Source organism: Talpa occidentalis, unplaced genomic scaffold (genome assembly GCF_014898055.3).
Source record: "Talpa occidentalis isolate TD23 unplaced genomic scaffold, MPIMG_talOcc4v2.1, whole genome shotgun sequence".
NCBI lineage: Eukaryota > Metazoa > Chordata > Mammalia > Eulipotyphla > Talpidae > Talpa > Talpa occidentalis.
In genome coordinates, this window is record NW_026555331.1 from 134,419,044 (window position 1) to 134,443,492 (window position 24,449).

Here is a 24,449-nt window from a genome sequence, read left to right on the forward strand (position 1 = left end):
TTCATGTGTTCATCTCCATGACAGTAACTCATCCAACAGATGTTATTGTAAAGAGCAAGAACCTCAGAATTAGTTGGGTTTTCTATTTTGTGATGGCAGGCAAATTATTTAAAAATTCTTATGATTATTTCCTCATTTGGAAAATGAGGATGATTCTTAACCCTGCTGTTACTATGGCCTTTACATACTGTAATTATCTACTGAGAGCCCTTAGATGACTTTATAATCAGTTGTTGATTGATTTTTAGATATTTGGTTGACATTGCCTTTTTGTGAAGGAATAAAATAAGCCTCCTCTTCCCTACGTTGTCTAGAACAAACTTCCCAATATGTATCACTGTGGCATGTGGAGCTTAAGGTCAATCAAGCTCCTGCAGGGTTTAAGAAAAACTGTTATTCTCTTGATTTTCTAGAAGAATGAAGATTGGGGGTATAACTCAGATTTAAGGTTATCTCTGGAAATGAACTTGCTCTCAGAGAAACCCATCTGTAGTTACAGAATATCTGGTTTTTATGAGCCACACACCCTCCTCATATAAGTTCCCCTCCTCTACCTTGAAGTCTAGGCCCCTATCCCCTTCATTAACTCAAGAATAAATACCTTCAGTCTATTATATTTAGAATGTACAGCCCGGTAAACTCTCCATATGCATGTAATTAAATTTGTCCTTTTTCTCCTACTAATCTGTCTGATGTTCATTTGTTTGCTCAACACAGGATGAACCTAAAGGAATAATGGCAAAATTTCTCCTCTGTTCCTACACCTACAAACACTGTCTCTTAATGAAACTAGTGAAAAACGTGCTGTTCTCATGTTAATATTCACGTCGTAACACACAACACATATATGGCGAAGCACTTAGGGCCATCAATACATACTACTTATAACTTAGATTTTTAAAAGTGTGGTTACTATCTGTTAAGAATTAAAGGCAAAATAAGGCATATGCAATTCCATAAAAACAATATATTTGGTCAGAACCATAAAAATTCATTAAGCAGCTAAATACTAATTAGATGCAACCTTGGGAGACTCACTTCCCTGTAATCAAGTTGACAAGTGAACACGTGCCTTGAAGTTCTTTTAACTCTTTCAAGTTATTTGTTATCTGTTATTTGTATTGGTTTCGCTTTTGCTTTTGTTTTTGTTCGTAGCCAAAGAGTAGGCTTTGTAAAGGTCATGTCCCCATGGCTCAACCTCATATTTGATCCATTCCCCAACCTCACTGTGGGTCCAAACTCTTCTGAAATTCTGAAGTAGAACAGTCCCCAATCCTAATGAATATTCTTGAATATTTTCACAGCTGATTTCCCTGTCCACTCAGAGTGCCTTCCTTTCCTGTGCCTTCTCCCAATTTGTGAGTCTCAGGGACACTCCCATTCTGTCATAATAGAGCCAGCTTCTTAGAGACCTGTTGCTCTGACAGTGTTCCTGTTTCTCTTGTCTCAGGTGAGTAGCTCATGGCACTCCTGATTCCTTCAGGTAAGGAGCCCAACAAAGTGCCGACTCTTCTCATCCACAATGGTCAATCTGCTGAGGCTTTTATGGAGTTGGAGTAGTGTAGAGGGACAGACATACCTACAAATGTAATGCATCTCCATAAAGTCACTAGAAGGTTGAAGTAAGTTAATTTTTCTTTGTGGACAGCATCAGTCACATTTTTTGCGTATGCAATTTTCGAAATGTTTGTTTATTTCAATAACACCAGTAATAATGATTGTTCTTGCCTTGTAGATGTAATAACCATACAGGTAGTGAAAGTAAGTTGGTTTCATTTTGATATTGAGAAATAATCTTGTGAATGATTGCTTCTCTGACTTTTGGTAAATGCTCTTCTTCTTTTGTAAGATAGAAACAAACCCTGTCTGTTTGGCCAAACAGAAATATAACAACTAAATTTTTTAACACTATAACTTGTTTTGCCATTATTTGTTTCAAGTATTACTTACTTCTATCCCATTTACATATTCCATAGGTCTCATTTAAAAGCCTGAAAACTGACCAGGCAACTCACATTTGACAATACAGAAAAATATTTCAACTGGGCTGAGGGAAGAGAGCTTGAAGGCTAAACTTGAACAAATTATTTTCTTTTTCATTCCTCCACCACAGTGTAAAAAAGGTAGCCAAATTAATGCAACACACAGTAAGCCTTGAGTCAGTCTGATCTGCTCATAGAGTGATGACCCATGAGGACTTTCTCATGCGGTTTCCCTTTTAGATTATCCTGGGTGGTGAGGAATGCCATCACGAAGGTATGACTCCATCTTCAGGTCTGACACCACTGAAATCTGAATTTGCTGAGTATTTCATTTCTACTGGAACAATTTCCTAATGGTTCACTTATTTAGATTACAGAAAGGCTTATTTTATTTCTTGCATAGGGAAGACTTGATGTTAGCAGGCCTATGAATTATTATGTGAGCTTCAATTTTGCTTTCTGCTTTTGTGCAGGCTTATCAGCACTTTTCATATAGAAGAGAATTTCAGAAAGAGGCAATACTATTAATAATGATACAACAGGAACAATTTTCATTAATTTGGTACTTACATGTTCCTGATCTTCAGATAATATATTTCCTTTGCCCTTTTGAATTCTATGAGCAAGGCCAATAAATTGATAGGAGATTAACCGAGTACCATGAGAAAAACATATGAACTTTAATATTGTTACATGCAAATGGGAGCCTTAGTAGGAAGAATGACTTAAAAAAGCAGTTAATAACAGAGATTTTTATTATTATTATTTTTAATTTCTTCATGTTGCCTCTTTTTTTTTTTTTAAGATTTCTTTATTTATACAAGAACCAGGGTACAGGCCAGATGTGCAGGTGGGTGAGAGGATTCACCAAAGATAGAGCGGGGAACAGAACAAGCAAACTGATTGTAATACACTGCTGAGGGGAGCAGTGGGCAAGACAGGAGAGGTCTGCTGCACATGTGGGTTTCTCCCTGGCCAGCTAGAATCGAACTCTCACTGCAGAGACTGCGGACAGCTTCACAGTGCAGCGCTCAACTTCCTGCGCCATCAGGGAGGCTCCAAAGATTTTATTTTTAACAAAAAGTTATAAGTTGTGGAGTTACAAGACAAAAGAAAGAAGTTGAAGTTTTAGGGACAATAAATTATGGGACTGTGACTAGGAAATGCCTGAGGAAACTAATGAAAATTAAGGTTATATGAGTAGGTTTACTTGTGCCAATCTGTTCTTGTATCAACTCCCAGTGTCTGTTGGTAACATGTTCTTTTCCTGGTACAGGGGGTACATCTTTATATGAGGGAACTTATGTCCTGCCTGAGGCAGAAAGGAGTCAGCAAGAGAGTCTTTCCTGCATTTGCCCTTGTCCTTACTACTCTTGACAGTCTTCTGTACTTCCTGTCCCTTCCTATCTTTCAGTCAAATATTTCACTATATTTTTCACTTGTTTTTAAAGAATACTCATTACAACCAATTAAATCAATTTTATAGCCCACTGATAGTTCATGGCCTCCAATTTAGGGGGAAAATGCTAGAATAGGCCTACCCATATAACTTTCTTGGCTAGTCATGTACACAATTATGGTCCTAACATGTGCCTAAAATGCACAAGATTTTTTAGGTTATTAGACACACCTTCTTTTATTGGGTTTTTAGTGCTTTTGTTGTTTTATTTTTTAACAGATAAAATGCTTGTGGTCATCCTATACTGAGAAATCTATTGGTGCCATTTTCACAAAAGCATATGCTCACTTTGTATCTCTGTGTCACATTTTGATAATTCTCACAATATTTGACACCTTTCTATTATATCTGTTATGGTGATCTGTCGCCAGGGATCACTGATATTACTCTTGTAATTGTTTTGAGTTCCATGAATCTTGCCCATATAAACAGAAAATTGTATCAATATATTATGCCCGTGTTCTGACTGCTTCACCTATCTCTACAGTTCCCCATCTCTTTCCCTCTCCTCAGGTCTCCCTACTTCTTGAAAAATAACAATATTGAATTTAGGTCAATAAGGAACTCTACAATAGCCTTTAAGTGTTCAGAAGAAAGGAAGACTCTTGTGTCTCTCTCTTTCAATCAAAAGCTAGAAATCATTCAGCTTAGTGAGGAAAGCATATGGAAATCTAGCTGAAGGCTAGTCCTTTTATACCAAATAGTTAGCCAAGTTGTGAATGCAAAAGAAATAACCTTAAAGGAATTCCTATGAAAACTCAAATGACAAGACAGCAAAACATCCTTCTTGCTGATATGGTGAAAGTTTTGTGATTTGAATAGAAGATCAGAACAGCAGCAACATTCCTTTCAGCCAAAATCTAGTCCATAGCAAAGCTCTAACTCTCCCCTATTCTGTGAAGATGGAAAGAGGTGAAGAAATTGCAGAGAAAAGTCTGAAGCTAGTAGAGGCTGGTTCATGAAGTTTAAGAGGTCATCTCTCTGAAAGTGAAGGGCTGATGAAGAAGTTGAAGCAAGTTATACAGAATATCTAGCTGAGTTCGTTGATGTAGGTGACTACACTAAACAACAGATTTAAGTGTACACAAAACCATCTTACACTGGAAGATATCACCTGGCACTTTCTTTCCTAAAGAAGAGGAATCAATGCCTGGATTCAAAGTTTCAAAGGACAAACTCTCCTGTCAGAGGCTATGTGCTAGTGACTTTAGGTTGAAGCCAATGCTCATTTACCATTGTGAACATTCTAGGTTCCTTAAGAGCAATGATAAATCTACTCTGTGCTTTGTAAAAGAATAAAAAGGCTAGATGACAGTGAATCTATTTACAACATGGCTTCCTGACTATTTTAATTCCAGTGTTAAGACCTGCACAGTAAAATGGAGACTGAATCTTTAACAGTACCCCTGGTCACCCAAGAGCTCTGATGGAGATGTTCGAGGAGATTCATGTTGTTTTCATGCCTGCTGTCACAATGGCAATACTGCAGTCCATGGTCCAGGTGTCATTTTGAATTTAGGTCTTATTGTTTTAGAAATGGATCTATGTATTCCATTAAACCCAGTGGAAATGACACTGTGCCTAAGATTTACATAGCTTCTTATAAAAAGTACTTCATAATAAAATATTTTTAAAAAGTACTTCATAGATGTCATTTGACACGTTAGACCAGCATTTCTAGAGATAGATTTGTATTAGCAGTATATCTTAAGAGCACTGAGTGATATCTAAAGAGTCACTAGTAGAGCTGAAAATAGAAATAATGCACCAGGACCTCCCCTGGTGGTGCAGGCAGTTGGGCGCCATGCTGTGAAGCTGTCATCAGCCTCTGCAGTGCTGGTTCGATCCCGGCCAGGCAGCAAGGGTCCAACATGGCGCAGCAGACCTCTCCTGTCACTCCTGCTGCTCCCTTCAGCAGTGTATTTTGTCAGCCTGCCTGTTCTGTTCCCCACTCTGTCTCTGTTGAATCCTCTCACCCTTCTGCACATCTGGCCTGTACTCCAGTTCTTGTTTAAATAAATAAATAAATCTAAAAAAAAAGAAATAATGCACCAGTCCTTTTCTGGAGTTGGGGCCCATAATTCCTTCCACCATTAGCTGTAGTCATCAGATGAATGAATGAGTTCAGATAGAAAAATATAAATTAAGAGAAATTTGAGAGAAAAAAAGTCATTATAAAGGGAAATACCAATACATTTTTCTAGTGTTTCTCTGTGGCACAACTATTGTAATTTTGGAATTTCTCACCATTAGCTACAGAGAAAGGTGGTTGTTGGGGGAAGTTTTGAGAGAATAATTTCAGACTAGGATAAGTGATCTTTCAAATGCCCTCTCATTGTAATCTCTAAGATTCTTTCCTTTCCATATAGCAATGTAAGGTTGAAAGTAACTACCGTGAGGGAGAAAGTAGCTACTGGGGCACTGGGGTGCAACTGATCAACAGAGTGTTGTTTGCCTCTGTTTGGAAGAGAAACTCTCCTGACACACTTGCCTCCCTAGTTGGGGATGAGCTCAGTGCTGATAAGGGGGTCCTCAGTGACCCTGAGAAAGTCTGACCTATTTCAAGTTTGAAGGCAAACTGTGAATTGTTCTGAGAAATAAATGCAAATTTTGTGAGAGCCTTGATACATTTATAGTAGCTTTGGTGGCAATTGGAGATTGTCACTTCATTGTTGAGATCTGTTTGGAAAGGTGGCACAGTGGAAACAGACCTTGAGAGTTAAGTCTCTCAACTCTATGGAAACTAAAAAAAGAGAAAAAAAAACTTTGGCAAAGGTATTTATTTACACCAGAGGTTTGAGGTGGGATCCCAGGGGAATGAGGCATTTATTCATTAGTGCCATAAGAATCTATTACTGCAAAACCTTTCTTCCTCCTTATTGCTTATTTGTGGAAGGCAAATAAGCCACTGTAATGACAGAAGACACAGGGTCCTTTCCAGGTATATTATGGTGGGATGTTGGGTTGATTGCAAGTTAGACTTCACTGAGCTCAGTCTGGGTTTGAAAAGTAGCATTGCAGAGATAATCTCTCGCAATTCTGTTGTGTTTTTAATAGGCCTCTAGAATGTAGAGACTCTTCAACACTATTCAATCATTCAGTTGCTCCATTTCAGTCATATCTGGGTGTGTCAATACTTCATGCTTGGACAGACTTGTCTTCTGAGTAATGTTTGAACTCTGCCTTTTGGATGGCATGTTGTTTCATTTTGATTTTGAACATCTTTATTTAAAGAATCATGGGCCATGATTTGGAATTACAGATTCAAAGTACAACAAATTCATTTATTTAATTAATTATCTCATTTGGTATGCGTGAGAAGGGGAACTGTCCTTTTTTTTCCCCATCACATTTATCTGACTGAGCTCTCTTTTGGATGAGAGCTAAATCCTGGTTCCTGAGTCCTTTATTGTGGACATGACTTCTACCAAGAATGCTTCAAAGTTAGTTGAACAAGAACCCCTAGTCCTCTGTGTCTAATCACAATAGAGAGCAAAGGTTGCTCATCTCCCACCATCTCTCAGTTGATATCTGATCACCCTGGCCTACCTTCTTCAAGAACAGTCTTTGTCAGTTTAAGCAAAATTTCCCCTTACCTTTGATGTGCTCTCAAAGTAAATTTCCATCCACTGCCTCCTATCTCCTGATTCTGATTCTTGGTAAAAATTCCCACTTTTCGTAGTTGTATTCTGAATTGAGTTCTTTTCTATACTAAGGTCTCTTTCCTCCTATAGTAACAGTTTTTCTTCATCAGAGTTGTTTTTATTTCTTTAACTAGAGTCTAGCTCTGGTTTTGCTTGGACAGTTCTGAGGTTTCTGGAGGATATGCATTCAGATTTTGTTTGAACATCTCATTTTCAAGTGTTACCATGGGCCATAATTTTGAGTTTATTGAAATTCAAAGTCTATCAAGTTCATTCATATAGTGAATTCATTAAATCTTTTAGCATGTATCAATTGAGTATGAATTGACTCTGAATGTTCCACATAAACTAATCCTACAATTAAATGTCTATTATATATGTCTATTATATACATTCTTTAAGGAGGTATCTGAAGGTCTGCAAAGGTGTTTTGTGTACAGATACCATTATAAACGCATTCACAATCTTCCCAAATTGAAAAAAATTCTTATTCTCAATAAAATCCTTTTGGAATTGTTCTACATGCATTTTCAAAGGATGAAATATTAATATCCTTTACAACCTACACATGCACCTTTAAGGACATAATACTTAGGATTCATGTTTAATCAGACTATGGTCTCTTAGCATCTTAGATATGTTATGTTCTAATTATGTCATGGCAGCACAGGACAAACTTCCCTTGCATAAAATAAACACATATAAAATATGTCACTGTGTTTGACTAGAGCAATTAAATATAATTTGATTTGAGGGAATGTTCCTGAAAAATTTTGCTACTTATATGGTTCTTCTTTTTCTTCTCTCTCCCTTCCCACCTTAAGAAAAGAAGCAGGACTTAGAAAACTAGTATTTTCTTTCCAATAAACAATAAACATCAAACCTGACTATTGCTACCATTTTGAAAATATTAATTCTAGTATATTTTGTAAATTTTTTAAAAGATTTAATTATTTATGCATACAAGAACTGGGGTACAGACTAGGGGTGTGGGGCATGAGTGGATTCGCCAGAGAGAGAGTGGGGGACAGAACAGGCAGATCGACTGAAGGACACTGCTGTGGGGACCAGCAGGCAAGCCAGAAGATGTCTGCTGCACCATGTGGGTTCTTCCCTGGCCGGGGATTCAACTAGTGCTGCAGTGGCTGTGGACAGCTTCAGAGGTTGCATCTTAACCACTTGAGCCAGCCGGGAGGCCCATATTTTGTAAATTTTATAAGGAGAATTTCTTGCTACTTTTACAATGAATGTTGCTTTCATCGATGGCAGTGTTAAAGTTTGTTCTTTATCTATAATACATCGCCTTAATCTGTCGTCTGCTTCAAGACACTTGAATTTGTTGGGATTCAAACACATACACACACACACACACACATCTCCCTTGCTCCATCATACAAAAAATATCAAAAGATTAAGTCTTTCGATAATTGACTGGCAAAGAGCTGTCTTTTCTTACCCAACAGGTTAAATGCTGCAGAGATATTAAGATTGCCTGGAACGCTTTCTGACTGACTGACATCTTAGAGGAAAACTGTAAAATTTTTACTTCAGAAGTAAGTTGTCCTATTTTTTCCCCCTTTTTACTGCATAGCCTGCTAGGGAAAATCGCATACAACTTTCTGTGAAAAAGGATTGGAAGTTCTATAATATGCCTTGTTTTTAAGGCTACTTGTTTAGTTTGGGGAGTAGTTTGGTATATAATTGTGCTTGGCTTGGATACACAGATTAAAGTTTAGCAATTTCTTTAGCCCTGAGGATCTTAAGTCCATGTAAATCTTAGCTGTGGGAAACACTGATGAAGTTAAGATGAAGGTAACAGAAGGAATAAAGGGAGAGAGATATAATGATAATGATAAAGGGAAAGAGAAAGAGAAACGGAGTTGATGAACTGCCACCAAAATTGTACATCTTCTCTTGCTGAATTAAGTTCACCATCTTACTTGATGATATCTGGCCAAGTTACTTATAAAACATCATAGTTGAACAAAAAATTTCTTAGGGAATGATAGCTTGCTTGACGGCTCCTTTCCTTCCTGAACATATATTTAATTAGGTTTAAGGGAAGAAACATACACCCGCATTTTTCTGCTATGGAAACATTTTGCAGGTTGCTTATTTTAGAAGTCTGGAAGAACACAGCTTGGGGATTCTCTTATACTGGAGGTAGAAGTAGCTTTGGGGTTGGAATTATAAACAAAATACTAAGGAAGTGATACACATCCTACAAATTTGATTACTAGATGAGGGTGACAAGTGATGGAGGGAAGAATAGAAAACCAAAAGGAAGCATCCTCCATCACAAGGACAATGAATTTGGGATCTCCTGCTCTCCTGGAACTTTGCTTCTATTCCCCTTCCACATTAAAGAATGATTCCCAAAGTATTCATGGATATAATTTGAATACATTAAATTGCTGTCTTCATTTTTTCCTGAGGTTTCCTGATGGTAGTGACTAGTTGCTGAGTATTTGAACAATGCCATTACCTTCCTTAGTTGTTGTGAGAAGTTTAGAGTAGTGGAGAATGAGGAAGGGCTATTGGAATGACTTCCCTTGTGGGGTTCAATCTTTCTTTTTTTTTTTAAATAATAAATTTTATTTTTATATTCCCCATACAATTGTAACCCCCCCTTTCTGATCCCAATCCCTCCCCTCCTGCCCCCCACGCCCCCAAATGTGTCTCTGTTTCATAGTTTTTTGTTGATTCTGATTTTCACTTTCTTATAGTTATTCATTTTCCTGGTCCCTTATTTAAGTTTTCTAGATTCCTGCTATGAGTGAGACCATCCGGTATTTTTCTTTTCTTTCTGGCTTATTTCGCTGAGCATGATCCCTTCCAGCGCCATCCATGTTGCTGCAAATTGCATGTGTTTATCTTTTTTGAATGCTGAGTAATATTCCATGGTGTTTATGTACCACATCTTCTTGATCCAGTCATCTATTTTTGGGCATTTGGGCTTTTTCCAAAGCTTAGCTATTGTAAATAGTGCTGCTATAAACATAGGGGTGCAGGTGTTCTTTGGAATTGATGTTTCTGTGTCCTTTGGGTAAATCCCTAGGAGTGGAATTGCTGGATCATATGGAAGCTCTATGTTTAGTAGGTCCAGAAATCTCCACACAGCTCTCCATAGTGGTTGGACCAGTTTGCACTCCCACCAACAGTGCAGAAGAGTTCCTTTTTCTCCACACCCTCGCCAACATTTGTTGTTGCTAGTTTTTTTAATATGTGCCATTCTCACTGGTGTGAGATGGTATCTCATGGTCTTTTTGATTTGCATTACCCTGATGACAAGTGATGTTGAACATTTTTTCATATGCCTGTTGCCATTTGCATTTCCTCTTCAGAGAAGTTTCTTTTTAGCTCTTCTGCCCATTTTTTGACTGGATTATTTTCTTTGTTGTTGTTGAGTCTCATCAGCTCTTTGCAGATTTTTGTGATCAGTCCTTTATCATTAGTGTTGGGTGCAAAAATGTTTTCCCAGTCGGTGGGGTTTCTCTTTGTTTTTGTTATTGTCTCTTTTGCTGTGCAGAAGCTCTTTAATTTGATGTAGTCCCAGCTGTTTATCTTTGCCTTCACTATCACTGCTTTGGGTGATGTGTCTGTAAAGATGTCTTTGATGTGCAAATCACGTAGTGTTTCGCCTATATTTCTTTCTATGTATTTTATGGTTTCAGGTCTTATGTCTAGTTCTTTAATCCATTTTGAGTTGATTTTTGTGTATGGTGTGAGGTAGTGGTCAAGCTTCATTATTTTGCATGTAGCGACCCAGTTTTCCCAGCACTATTTATTGAACAAACTTTCTTTGCTCCAATGCATAGTCTTTGCTCCTTTGTCAAAGATTAGTTGACCATAAATCTGTGGGTTTATTTCTGGATTTTCTATTCGATTCCATTGGTCTGTATGTCTGTTCTTGTTCCAATACCATGCAGTTTTGATGATTATGGCTTTGTAGTATAGTTTGAAGTCTGGGAGTGTGATGCCTCCATTCCCTTCTGTTATTTTCAGGAGAGCTTTGGCTATTCGGGTTTTTTGTGATTCCATACGTATTTCATCAATAATTGTTCTATTTCTTTGAAGAATGACATTGAAATTTTGATTGGAATAGCATTGAATCTATATATTGCTTTTGGTAGGATGGCCATTTTAATAATGTTTGTTCTCCCAATCCATGAGCAGGGGATGTCTTTCCATTTCTTTGTGTCTTCTTCTATTTCTTTTAACAGTGTTCTGTAGTTTTCTTTGTATAGGTCCTTTACCTCTTTTGTTAGATTTATTCCCAAATATTTGATTTTTTTTGTTTCAATAATAAAAGGGATGGTTTTTTTGATTTCTTCATCTTCAGGTTTATTGTTTGTGTATAGGAAGGCTACTGATTTTTGCATGTTGATTTTGTATCCTGCCACTTTACTGAACTGATTGATGAGTTGAATTAGTTTTCCTGTGGAGTTTTTGGGGTTCTCTGTATATTATCATATCATCTGCAAATAGTGATAGTTTGACTTCTTCTTTTCCTATTTGGATTCCTTGTATGTCTTTCTCTTGTCTTATTGCTCTGGCTAGGACTTCCATTATTATATTGAAAAGCAGTGGTGAAAGTGGACATCCTTGTCTTGTTCCAGATCTTAATGGAATTGCTTTCAGCTTTTCACCATTGAGAATTATACTGGCTGTTGGATTGTCATAGATGGCCTTTATGATGTTGAGTTAGTTCTTTGTATCCCAAGAATTTCAAGGGCTTTTATCATGAATGGGTGTTGCACTTTGTCGAAAGCTTTCTCAGCATCTATTGATATTATCATATGGTTTTTATATTTCTTTTTGTTGATGTGTTGGATAACGTTGATTGATTTTCGGATGTTAAACCATCCTTGTGTCCCTGGAATGAATCCTACTTGGTCGTGGTGAATTATCTTATGGATACATTGTTGGATTCTGATAGCTAAAATTTTATTGAGGATTTTTGCATCAGTGTTCATTAGGGAGATTGGCCTGTAGTTTTCCTTTTTTGGGTTGTCCTTGTTCGGTTTTGGCATTAGTGTAATGTTGGCTTCATAGAACATGTTTGGTATTGTCCCTTCCTTCTCAATTTTTTGGAAGAATTTGTGAAGGATAGGCACCAATTCGTCTATGAATGTTTGGTAGAATTCATTTGTAAATCCATCAGGTCCTGGGCTTTTGTTTTTGGAGAGTTTTTTGATTACCATTTCCACTTCGCTGTTTGTAATTGGTCTGTTTAGGTGTTCTATTTCTTCTTTATCTAGCTTTGGGTGATTGTAGAGTTGTAGGAATTTGTCCATCTCTTCTAGATTGTTGAACTTGTTTCCATATAACTGTTCATAGGAGTTACTGATTATTCTTTTGATTTCTGCTGTGTCCGTTGTGATTTCTCCTCTTTCATTTGTGATCCTGTTTATTTGTGCTTCGAGATTAGGTTGTTTCTTTGAGTTCTTTCTTGTTTCTTGATGTGAACTTCTATTGCTATATATTTTCCTCTTATTACTGCTTTTGCTGCATCCCATACATTTAGGATATTGGTGTCCTCCTTGTCATTCAATTCAAAGAATTTTTTAATTTCCTCTTTGATCTCCTCATTAGTCCAGTGGTCTTCCAGTAGTGTGGTTTTTAGTCTCCATGAGGTAGGAAAATTCCTTGCCTTCTTTTTATGGTTTATTTCTTGTTTGATGCCTTCATGGTCAGAAAAGTTGGTTGGTATGATTTCAATCTTGGTGTATCTGTTGATGTTTGTCTTGTGCCCCAGTATGTGATCGATCCTGCAGAATGATCCGTGTGAGCTTGAGAAAAATGTGTACTCCGTTTTTTGGGGGTTTAGTGTTCTATAGATGTCTGTTAAGCCCAAATGCTCTAGGTCCTTATTTAGAGCTTTAGTTTCTTTACTCATTTTTTGTCTTGTTGATCTATCCATTGTTGATAGTGGTGTGTTGAAGTCTCCCACTACGTATGTGTTTTCTCTGATGTCTGTTTTCAGAGAGGACAACAGTTGTCTAATATATTTTGGTGCTCCTTCGTTTGGTGATATATGTTAATGAGTGTTATTTCTTCTTGAAGTATTGTCCCCTTGATCATAATGTAATGACCACTGGGGTCTCTTTTTATTTTTTTGAGTTTGAAGTCTGTTTTATCTGATATAAGTATAGCTGTTCCTGCTTTCTTTTTTGGTCCATTTGCTTGTAGGATTGTTTTCCATCCTTTAACTTTGAGCCTATTTTTATCTTTTGTAGCTAAATGTGTTTCCTGGAGACAGCAAAAGGTTGGGTTTTGTTTCTTAATCCAGGCTGCAACTCTGTGTCTTTTTATTGAAGAGTTTAGTCCATTTACATTTAGAGTTAATATTGATATGTTAGCATCTGTATTTGCTATTGTGTTTGTCTTTCCTTTGATTTCATTTACTTATTCTTTTAATAACTTTTTTTTTTTTTTTGGCCTTCTTTCGTTGTTATTCGTCCCTCTGAGTTTCTGGCTTTAGGATTCCTTGTAGTATTTTTTGGAGTGGGGGTTTATTCGTAATGAAATTCCTGAGTTTCTGTTTGTCTGGGAAGGTCCTTATTCTTTCTTCACAGAGGAAGGAGAGCTTTGCGGGATAGAGTATTCTTGGTTGGCATCTGTTTTCTTGGAGTCTGTTGACTATGTCCCTCCACTCTCTCCTTGCCCGTAGTGTTTCTTCAGAGAAGTCCAATGTCAGCCTGATTGGTTTTCCTTTGAATGTTATATGTTTCTTCCCTCTTGCCAGCTTCATTATTTTTTCCTTGTCCTGGATTCTTGGGAGGTTTACTATTATGTGTCTTGCTGTATTTTTTCTTTCGTCGTGGAAGTTTGGTGTTCTTCTTGCTTCTTGTATATCAATTTTCAGCTCCTTCTTCACATTTGGGAAGTTCTCTTCAATTATCTCCTGGAATATTTTCTCTGTTCCTACATCTCTCTCCTCTCCTTCTGGGGCTGTGTGCGCGTTTCCAGAGTCTTTTTGTTTTCTGATGGCACCTGGAGCCATTCGCTCACCGCCGCAGCAAATCCTGCAGGGTTCTCCACAGCTCCCGTTCACGGGGTGTGGTGGCTGCAAAAGTTCCTTTCCACTCACAGTCCCGCTTGCTGCGTTTGTTCTTGTTGGTCGATTTAGTTTGTTTTTTTCCTCCTCTCTGCGGGTCGGAGAGTGCCGACTCTGTGGGTGGGGGATGGGAGCAGGTTTCTGCGCTTTCCTCCCTTCTGGTCCTCTTTTATGGCAACTTTCTTCTTGGGGTAGTTTGCTGGAGTCCTCCGTTTATCTTCCGTGTCCCAGTTCTCACTGGGACCTGCCGCTTTTCCTCCCTATTAACTTTTTTTAATGGGAGATCTTACTCGCAGCGTCTCCTCGCCGCCATGTTGTTCCGCCCCCTCCGGGGTTCAATCTTTCATCATTCATTTTCCATTCGTAAAGTGTATTTCAAAAACTGCAACTCTACAGAAGTAGAGGGGCCAATTGGTCCCTGCTCCTTAGTCTTTTAGCCAAATATCTTTACAAGGAAGATGTTACTTTAGATGCTAATCTCCAAGTCTGTTGCCAATTGTGTCCCCAAGGTGTTAGATGTACACTAAAAAAATACTCTTTCATCGTGTTGTGTGTGTGTGTGTGTGTTTGTGTGTTGTTAATATGCTTTGTAAAAGAAAAGTTTTATAAAAAAGTTAATTCTTTAATTTCTTGACTGATTTACTGGGTTCTAGTTAGGGGATATAAATTTGACCGAGACAAAATTCCATGTGGAGAAAAAAAGTCAAGTGGTAAAATAGTTTTTTGTCTCTTTCCTTCATTTTGTTACCTGCCTAAGAGTTACAATCAAAATTCATTGTTGTGGAATCTGTCTTTTCATGCCAACATTCCATTTGCTTTTCACCTCAGCCAGTCTCCCATTTTGGGTTATTGAATAATCCATGTTGGATTATTCTCCTGTATCTATCTAATTCCTGCCTCCATTCCCAGCCTAAATCCTGCAAGGGTTTGTCCAACTTCAACACCCTTCTCTATCTGGAACCACATGGCATTTACCTAGGTCACATCTTTATTTGGCTCTCCGGGTGCCTTAGGCATACCCTACAATGTTATTGCACTCTTTCTATCTAGTCCTCATTTTCTGTATTTGAAATTGCATTTGGTAATCTGTAGTCCATGTGAATCACCATCATGGAAGATGAATTTTTCTCTATCCTGGACGGAGTGGAATTGCTGGATCATAAACCCTAGAAGTCTGACAGGTAGAACTAAGGCTATTGGAGAGATCGGGGGAGGGCAGAGAGCAGGGTGTGAAAGGGGACCCGTAGGCTATGGTGGAGAACTGTGGGTGCCTTGGTGGTAGGTGTGGTTTGGAGAATGTATTTGAGGATGTGTGATCTATTTCTCTGAATTACACATGGGGAGTAAACCAATGCTACCTCAAACACAACTAATTATTTAAATAAAAAAAAAAACAAACAGTGAGGAGTAAATGTAAAAAAGAAAAGGAACAACAGAACACCAGACTCAAAACAAAATGAAATCTTCAACACCATTACAATCTCATGGTTTGACAACAACAGATTTCCCCTGCAATAATTATAATATAAAGGGCCTCCACAGTGGCGCAGTGGTTGAGCTCTGGGTTGTGAACCTGCCCGCAGCCTCTGTGGCACCGGTTCGATCCCTGGCTGCTCCCCGGCCACCGGAGGAGGGTCCCATATGGCGAGCAGACCTCCTGCCGCCCAATGCTCCCCTCAGCAGTGTACTTCGTCCTTCTGCCTGCTCTGCTCCCCGCTCTGGCTCTGGTGAATTCTCTCACCCTCCCGCGCTTCTGACTGTACCCAGTGCTTGTATAAACAAACCAAACAAACAAACAAATAAATAAAACATGCCTCTATTAAAAAACATAATTATAACATAAAGGAGCTAAAGATTTTTGTGATTTAAGTTCTAAAACTTTACTTCCTTAGGATATAGAATATAGGAAGGGAAGAAAGGATAATTGGCTTCATCCCTCCTCTGCAGGCTCAGGAATGTTTTGAGAGACGAGACAAACTTTTGCTATCACAGAATTTGTATCTTACATAAGAGAAAAAAACTTTCTTGATTTCAAATGCAGGAGAAGTCCTCCATTTTCTAAAATGAATGAAACTCTCTGCGCTTAAATTTGAGTACTTGATAACTTTCCAATCTCTGAGACAAAAATGTAATTAACAATATATTCCTTTATTTCCCAATCACAGATAAGGAACTTACAACACATTCCTGAAACATGAATGAATAATAATACTTAAATATACCATTATAATATCCATCCTCTGTGCTTCTATTTTACAGCAAATACTAAATGAACCAAAGTGTCTAGGGAAAAAGAAGTGATTTTTCACAGTTATTTTCTTTGCCATGGGAGTGCTAATGTTCAAGCATATCTTCTTCACAAGCTTTCTTGGATTCCATGCAACACTTCTTCTGTTTCCAGTCTGTTTGACGCAAGATTATACAGCCTCTCCTGTTTTTCCAAATGCTTCTTTCCTCTGGGCTTGGAATGCCCCAACTCACAATTGTCATGGGTTCAATATATCGATAGATTTGAGCCTCTTCTCCTTATCAGGAAACCCTGGGCTAATCGGCCCAGGACGAGGTGTTGTAATATTTTATAAGGACAAACTGGGCTGCTATCCTTATGTACATAAAGGTAAAAATGTGAATGGAGGAATCCCTCAGTTGGCAAATCTGCAAAATCATTTGGACAAAGCTAGGGAAGACATTTGCGGTTCCTTTGGACCTAACGACGTGGGCTTGGCTGTAATTGACTGGGAAGAATGGAGGCCCCTCTGGGACAGAAATTGGGGTGCTAAAGTTATTTACAAAACCCAATCTATTGATTTAGCTCGCCAAAATAATACGACACTCACTGGTCAAGAGGCAGACCTAGTTGCCAAAGCGGAGTTCGAAAAAGCTGGAAGGAATTTCATGCTAGAGACTTTAAAATTGGGACAATTACTACGGCCGAAATACTTATGGGGTTATTATCTTTTTCCTGATTGTTACAATCATCATTATGACAACGACCGAGCTTACAATGGAAGTTGCTTTGACAAAGAAAAAGAAAGAAATAATTTGCTCGACTGGTTATGGAAAGAAAGCACTGCCCTATTCCCATCCGTTTATTTGAATACCAGAATAAAAGGTTCCAATACTGCGCTCTTTGCCCGGAATCGTGTGCTGGAAGCCCTTCGAGTTTCTAAAGTGCGAAACAATACGGACCCGCTTCCAGTTTTTGTATATTTCCGTCTAGTTTTTACTGATAACATTAAGACTTTCCTTAGTGAGGTAAGAAAATCAAAGTATGAGGATTATGAATTATCGTCCTCTGTAGTGTTCAATCGAATTTAATGTCATTTTTTTTTTTTTTTTTTAATAGAGGCATGTTTTTATTTATTTATTTATTTGTTTGTTTGTTTGTTTGTTTATACATGCACTGGGTACAGTCAGAAGCGCGGGAGGGTGAGAGAATTCACCAGAGCCAGAGCGGGGAGCAGAGCAGGCAGAAGGACCGAAGGACACTGCTGAGGGGAGCAGCGGGCGGCAGGAGAGGTCTGCGCGCCATGTGGGACCCTCCTCCAGTGGCCGGGGAGCAGCCGGGGATCGAACCGGCGCCGCAGAGGCTGCGGGCAGCTTCGCAACCCAGCGCTCAACCGCTGCGCCACCGGGGGCCCGAATTTAATGTCATTTTTGAAGGAAGGGAAATTTAGCTTTTCAACGCCTTTAGGATCATGCACACAGGTAGGACGCATCATGGCACACATGCAGAATAAGAACGTTTCACCTCTAACGTCATTGCAATGATGGAGAATAAGGTAGTACAGGCGACGTTTCAACTCAGTCCCTTCCTTTTTATTTTCCTGGGCCTGCTCTCTTGTCAATAGAAGTCATTCAAATCATAACAGGAACTCTGTATGTTTGCTAGAGGAGGGCAGTGGTTATGTAAAACATGACAATTAAATGGGGAAGTATTAAAAAATATTATTGTGGACCCTGTAGCTTAGCTCTGGTGTTACTGTCTGATATGTATAACACTTTCAAGTTATTCCCATCTGTTAACTCTCTCTATTGCACCCACCAGGAAGACCTTGTGCATACAATTGGGGAAAGCGTTGCTTTAGGCGCCTCTGGAATGGTAATATGGGGCAGCTCCAATTTAACCGTGATAAGGTAAGTTTTGTTGGTAGGCAGGGATCAAAACATTTCTATGTTTAATGATCTGGGGGATTGTTGTGATAATAAAAAATAAAAGAATACTATATGAGGTGCAAAATATCTTTTCATTTGTGGTTCTATTGTGATGCAGAATCTCTATAGCTGTTTCCCTGAGGAAACAATTCAGTGAGGTTTATTGAGTTGCTAGACTAGATGGCTAGTTAAGTAGCCAAACAAAGACTAGAATGTGGTTTGATGGGCATCCCTGGTGTTTCAGGTGGTTTAGCGCAGCACTGTGAAGCTGTCCACAGCCTCTGCAGCGCGGGTTCTCTCCCCTTGGAGGTGGAGCAACCCACATGGCAGGACAAACCTCTCCTGGCTTGCTGGCCGCTCCCCCAGCGGTGTTTTTCAACAGATCTGCCTGTTCTCTTCCCCACTCTGACTCTGGTGAAACCTCTCACTCTCCACACCTCTGGCCTGTACCCCAGTTCTTGTATAAATAAATTAAGATCTTTTAAAAAAATTCTCTTGACTAGACTGCTCTTTTGTTGACAAAGGAGGACTAGAATGTGGTGTTATTTCATGGTGTTTTTTTTTTTTTTTTCTACCACACCTTTGTGTCTCTTCTTAAAAGAGGCTGTGTCTTCTCTTAAAAGAGTTGCAATTAGTCAACCTGCATTCCTTTGGTCTTTCCTTCATTTAACTGCTGTTTATTTAGCAATTACTTATGCAATTATTCACTGAATGACACTCAGTTGCAGGGTCAGCAATTGATGGCTGTGGACCAAGTCTGGCCAGTTGCTTGCTCTGTCCAGCTCCTAGGTCAAGACTCATTGATACAGTTTTAAATGGTAGCTAATAGGTTCCTGTACATCAGTAAAGCTTCATTAGCTCTAAGTCCTGCTCATGTGTTGAGGAGCCCAGAGCTGCTCTGCACATCTGAGACACCAATATATCATAAAGGCAGAGAGGGTATCATTAAAACCTTAAAGTATTTGCTGCCTGGCTTATACCCAAAACGTTTGCCAACCCTTGAGTATTGAATGCCTGCTGTGGTTAAATATCAAGTAATTTTTAGAGGATGGAAATGTAATAATGAACAGGTCACAGGTCCTCTCTCTGCATTCTCAGAGCTGGGAACACAAGAACAGATAGAGCAGGTCAGGAGAATAAAGGTATCAGAGAGCCAGGAAGCAGCGTGTTCAGGATGGAGCGTGAAGGAATGGTGATATTTTACATGAGGCAGTCACAAGATGCTCTGGTGAGGTTGTGCAGCAGAGACCTGTTGAATTAGGGACCAAGTTTCTGGAGGTAAGTGCAATGGCCTGCAGGCTGCAATGTGCAGAAATAATGAGAAGGCTGGTGGGTCTGGAGTGCAATGAGTAAAGAAGAGAAAGATAAAAGATGTGGTTCTGAGATAGCAGGCAGTCATGTGTGGGCTTTTGCTCTGAGATTGGAAGCTACTAACATGTTTGAGCAGAAGAGTGGCAATCTCCGATGAACAAGTCAGAAGAAGTACTTAGCTCACTTGAGAGTAGAAGGCAGAATGGGAGAAGGGTAAGGTGCAGCAGGGAGAGGAAGCTAATGCAGGCTTGGACCTTAGGTGTGAGCAAGTGTTTGGCAGTGACTGTAATCCAACATTCGAACTAACAGTGGATTGACTGAGATATTGATGAGCAGAGTGGATAAGAGAAGCAGTAAGGTAGATGCCTCCAAGACTTCAGACTTGAATTAGAAGCTTCTGAGATGGCATGAGCTTCAGGAGCAGCAGCACAGCAGGGGATGCACAGGGAAGCAAAGGAGTGGGGAGTAGGGCAGGGGTTGGGGCTGGAGTAGAATTTAGAAACAATCAGGTTAGTTTTGAAAGAATGACTGAATCATTTAAAGGTTTCCTATGGAGAGGAAGGAAACCCTTCCTTATTTTCCACAGATTATATTTAGTAGTGTGTATTTTTAGAAAACCTGTTCATTAGGTATATAAACCTGTTTTTTCTCTGTTTGGTCTCATTTTTTTTTCATTTTCTCCAAATGCATTTTCTTGAGCTCAAAAAAGCTTTCACTGTTATGATCTAACCTTTGTCTCTCTCCCTTTATTTTTATCCTATTTTAGTTCTGTGTATCAGGTCTTTATACCCTACCTCTTCAAACGTTTTGACTGAAAGCAAGAGTAAAGCTGTCACACGAACACTGAGGAATCGGAGCTGATTTTGTCCTTCATGGTGAATGTGGAGATGCTAGTGATGCCCATGCCTTGGGAAAATTGTGATGGACTCTTAGGGGCTTATCCTAGGAACAGAGAACAGAGACTTTGTATTCTAGGAGCAGAGGAGATCTTTTGATCATTTGTACTTAAGACAGAAAAAAAACATCATTTTACTTCATGAATAAAATACATTTGTCACTTTTGATAAATTTTGAAAATAGTCTTGACTCTTCTGCTTATTAGGTCTAGTTCTATCCACTCTGATTTGATCACCAAATAAAGAAATAATGCAAAATTACATTCACAGATAATCAATCAGTCTCTAATATAACAAGCTAATAATTTACCATAAGCTTTCAGATTTAAAAAATTATTTAACAATTATAATTCTCCTACTTATAGTCCTGATTTTCATAATTTTTTCCAAAATCTGTAAACTCTATTTGGAGGACTGAATCAATGTTAGGATGGAACCACTTAAAGATTTTCCATATTGCATCCTTTTTCAGTAAAAGGAACTCAAGAGTCTCCTCTTAATCAAGTGAGGAATGACTCAGGTATTCACTAATTAGGAAGTGAATTGATGTACTATTTAATTGTCACATTTTTTTTGTTCTTTTTTTTTGTTGCTCTTTAATGTTCACATCTGCTCTGACTCTGAGATCATCTTCGCCATTATTCATACAGAAGGGTCCTTTAACTTCAATGTGGCTATTTTATACCTCATGACACTGCCTTGCAATAGCCCCCATGTACAGTGTTCTATGTATTTTTGCTGCCTTTCCCAATTTAGGGTCATTGAATATCAGTTCTATCATTATTTCCCCCCTCCTTTCTGTGTCATTCATTCAGTAGAGCAATGGGTTATTTGTCATGATTCCTCTGATTCAATGGCAACTTGAGAGCCTTTAATTGCAGGTTTACTTGCAATGACTGAACTGACTTAAAAATTATTTTCAAATGAAAGCAAACCATTTCCTTCCATTCTGTTTTATTAGTTCCAGTGACGAGATGGAACCAGTTTCTACTTGTCCCAACTTATGAGCTTCTCTATCTTGTAAAGCAGCAATACTGGATTAATTTTCTCTTACCTTGGATTTGTCCTACTCTTTTTATCTCATTTTACCAAACCCAACTGGAATCAGTTCTGTGTTTATGAGAACTAGACTAAGAGAATCCTGAAAATTCAGCTCCATCTCTCCCCATTTCAGTGTTCACACCCTTCATCATATAAGTAAAGTCCTTCTGCCATGTAAGAAAGCAGTGTCACAGGTTCCAGGGAATAGGGTTTGGGCAGCCTTGGAAGGTCATTATTCTGTGGAAGGGAAGGTAGCAGGAAATAGATTCAAGTGGAAGCTGCCAAGATTCCTCCACTTGCCTATTGACCTACCACAGCTCTTTGCTATGCTGAAGACTAGAACCACCTCCTTAGCACTGTCATCATGAAAGAAAGTGACTATCTTCTGGGTATGGAAAAGGACAGTTTCCCAGTTTTAGGACACCCTAGTTTTAAGATGGGTCATTGCCAATACTCAGATTCCACAAATAAATGCGTTTGTAAAAGAACTGCTTAATTCACCCATAATATGAACTACAGATCACATTTACTACAAAGTGTATTCAATTGAACCTCCGTTATTTTGAACTTGTATTTAGAGCCATAGTTCCAATGTTATTTAAATGTGTGTGGAAAATGAGATATTATTTTATAATTTCTTGAGGAGTAATGATACACTGGTGCTATGCCAAGTGCTTTTAAATACCATGTGTCTTTATACCACAACTCTGTGTAGTCCATGCTGTAATCATGCCACAGATGAGAAAGCAAATGGATAGCCTGATTAATTCATCTCTCCATGATTACTTGGACAGGAAACTAAGACTAAGAAAGTTTGGAAGTTTCCTCAATTAATGCAGCTAATATTAGTGTAACTGAGACTCCCATCAAAGTAGTGAACTCCAGAGATAATGCTCTAACTGCTGTATGTTCTGTGCCTCATTCACCCCCATTAGTTTGTGAATTATTGTGGAAGAGGAAGGCTAGTTTGTTCTCAGTGAATTAATCGGTGGCATGAAATGGCATGTGAAACTTGCAAATGTTACTACGTGTATTTGGAATAGTCTTTGCTTGTGCACAAAAGTATAAAATATGTCCTATGTCTCCCTGGATTTTTATTTTCATGCTTCCTTAGAAAATGCTTCTTGCTAGGATTTAAATGACATACAAATTAACTTGCCCCTTCTCATTCTGACCTTCTTATAATTTTACAGACAGATTGCACGAACCTAGCCAATTATATGAAGAATACCCTGAATCCTTACATAATCAACGTCACCCTAGCAGCCAAAATGTGTAGCCAAGTGCTTTGCCAAGATCAGGGAGTGTGTGTACGGAAACACTGGAATTCAAGTGAATATCTTCACCTGAACCCAACAAATTTTGTTATTCAAATGGTGGAAGGTGGAAAATATGTGGTAAACGGGACTCCCACACTGGAGGACCTGCAGCAATTTTCTGAAAAATTTCATTGCAGCTGTTATGCCAATATCCATTGTATGACTAGAGTGAATGTGACTACTACAAATCTTATCCATGTATGTGTTGGTAATGATGTTTGTATAGATGCCTTTGTAAACCCAGCACTCAGTGGTCCTTAAAAGTGAGTGACAGATCTTCAGGTGCTTACAGCAGTGCTGCTACTATACCATATGCTACAATGTCCCCACGTGCTTCTGGGAAAGTCCTCAATGAGAGCCTCCAAACAAAATGCTTAGTGGAAGCTGTCTCCAACATCCTCCAAGAAGAACATGAGCGTCGCTTATGTAATCTAAACACTCCTAATGAATCAACCTTTACCAGTACAAGTTCAGTGCTTATTAAATTTCCTATCCACATACTTTATGTTTTTCTAGCTTTTACATTTTTATATTTAGTAACTTAAAAATGCTTTTTTCATACACATGATCATCCTTAGTTTGTATTTGAAGTGCTGACAAAAACACATGGCTATGATAATGAATAGCTTGACATTTTGAGCAAAAATTATTTTCTTATGATCAAATGAAACTTTAAATTATTATTAATGATAAACAAGGAATGTTGACTACCACCTTTGATTTTCAAAATCATAGAACAGTGTTATGACTAAAACCATTGATACAACAATATGATTGAAACTACATTTGATTTGAATCCAGATTTTTAACAGAACATACAATTTCTTTAAGATGATGTCCAAGTTATATATTCTGCTTGCCGTGATTCTGTAGCAAATATTTTGCGTACATGAATGTATATATACTGATTGTAAAAACTGATTGTAATTCCTAACAAACTGTCTACCTAGTTTTGCCTGAGAAAAGTGAAGGTTTGGATAATACCACTTTACTACAAATGAGTATCATTGTGGATGTACTGTAGTTAATAAAAAAATGTTAAGAAAGTAATAATGAGGAAAACTCTTTTTCTTTTTTAATGTCTATTGCTAGTTGGTCCTTAGCATAGAAATATGATTTCAGCTACTTCAGTTTAATCATTGCTTCCAGTTGTGTTGTATAAACAGTAGCCTTTAACAAGTGATTATCCTGTCAACTTTGCTTTTGAGTTAATGTCTTCAGAATTCATATAGTCGGTATTCCGATTGTCTTTTCATCCTTGGTTGTCAAGTTTGACACTCTTGTGCACCCATAATGCCTTACTTCATCTAAGTTCCATCCACATCCTCAGAGAGCATTTATTGAGTGTTTTTTTCTCTGCCAGGGTCAATGGAGGCATCACAGATTAGAGAGGAAGGAGAATGTTTCTTGCTATGCTGAGTTTGGTGTATATTTGAAGAAGACAGACCTCGAAATTGAAAAATTACAACAGTGTGTGGTGAATGTTATGATAGAAACTCAGCATGCTGTGCATACAAATATGAATTCCAAGAGTGCCTTTATGCTATCTATTGACCCAATAAAATTTTAATATATTGTGCTG

At 38.4% G+C, this 24,449-nt stretch overlaps 1 protein-coding gene across 1 annotated transcript; it reads left to right on the top strand.

Annotated features, from left to right (window-relative positions):
* The first annotated feature begins 1,453 nt into the window (after positions 1–1,453).
* Positions 1,454–19,561, top strand: LOC119250465 (hyaluronidase PH-20-like). The gene is made up of 5 exons (XM_037518204.2): positions 1,454–1,622; positions 8,549–8,638; positions 16,405–17,400; positions 18,194–18,282; positions 19,399–19,561. Exons 3-5 carry the CDS (start codon positions 16,471–16,473, stop codon positions 19,559–19,561), a joined length of 1,182 nt encoding a protein of 393 aa, XP_037374101.1. The 5' UTR covers positions 1,454–1,622; positions 8,549–8,638; positions 16,405–16,470.
* The last annotated feature ends 4,888 nt before the right edge of the window (positions 19,562–24,449 follow it).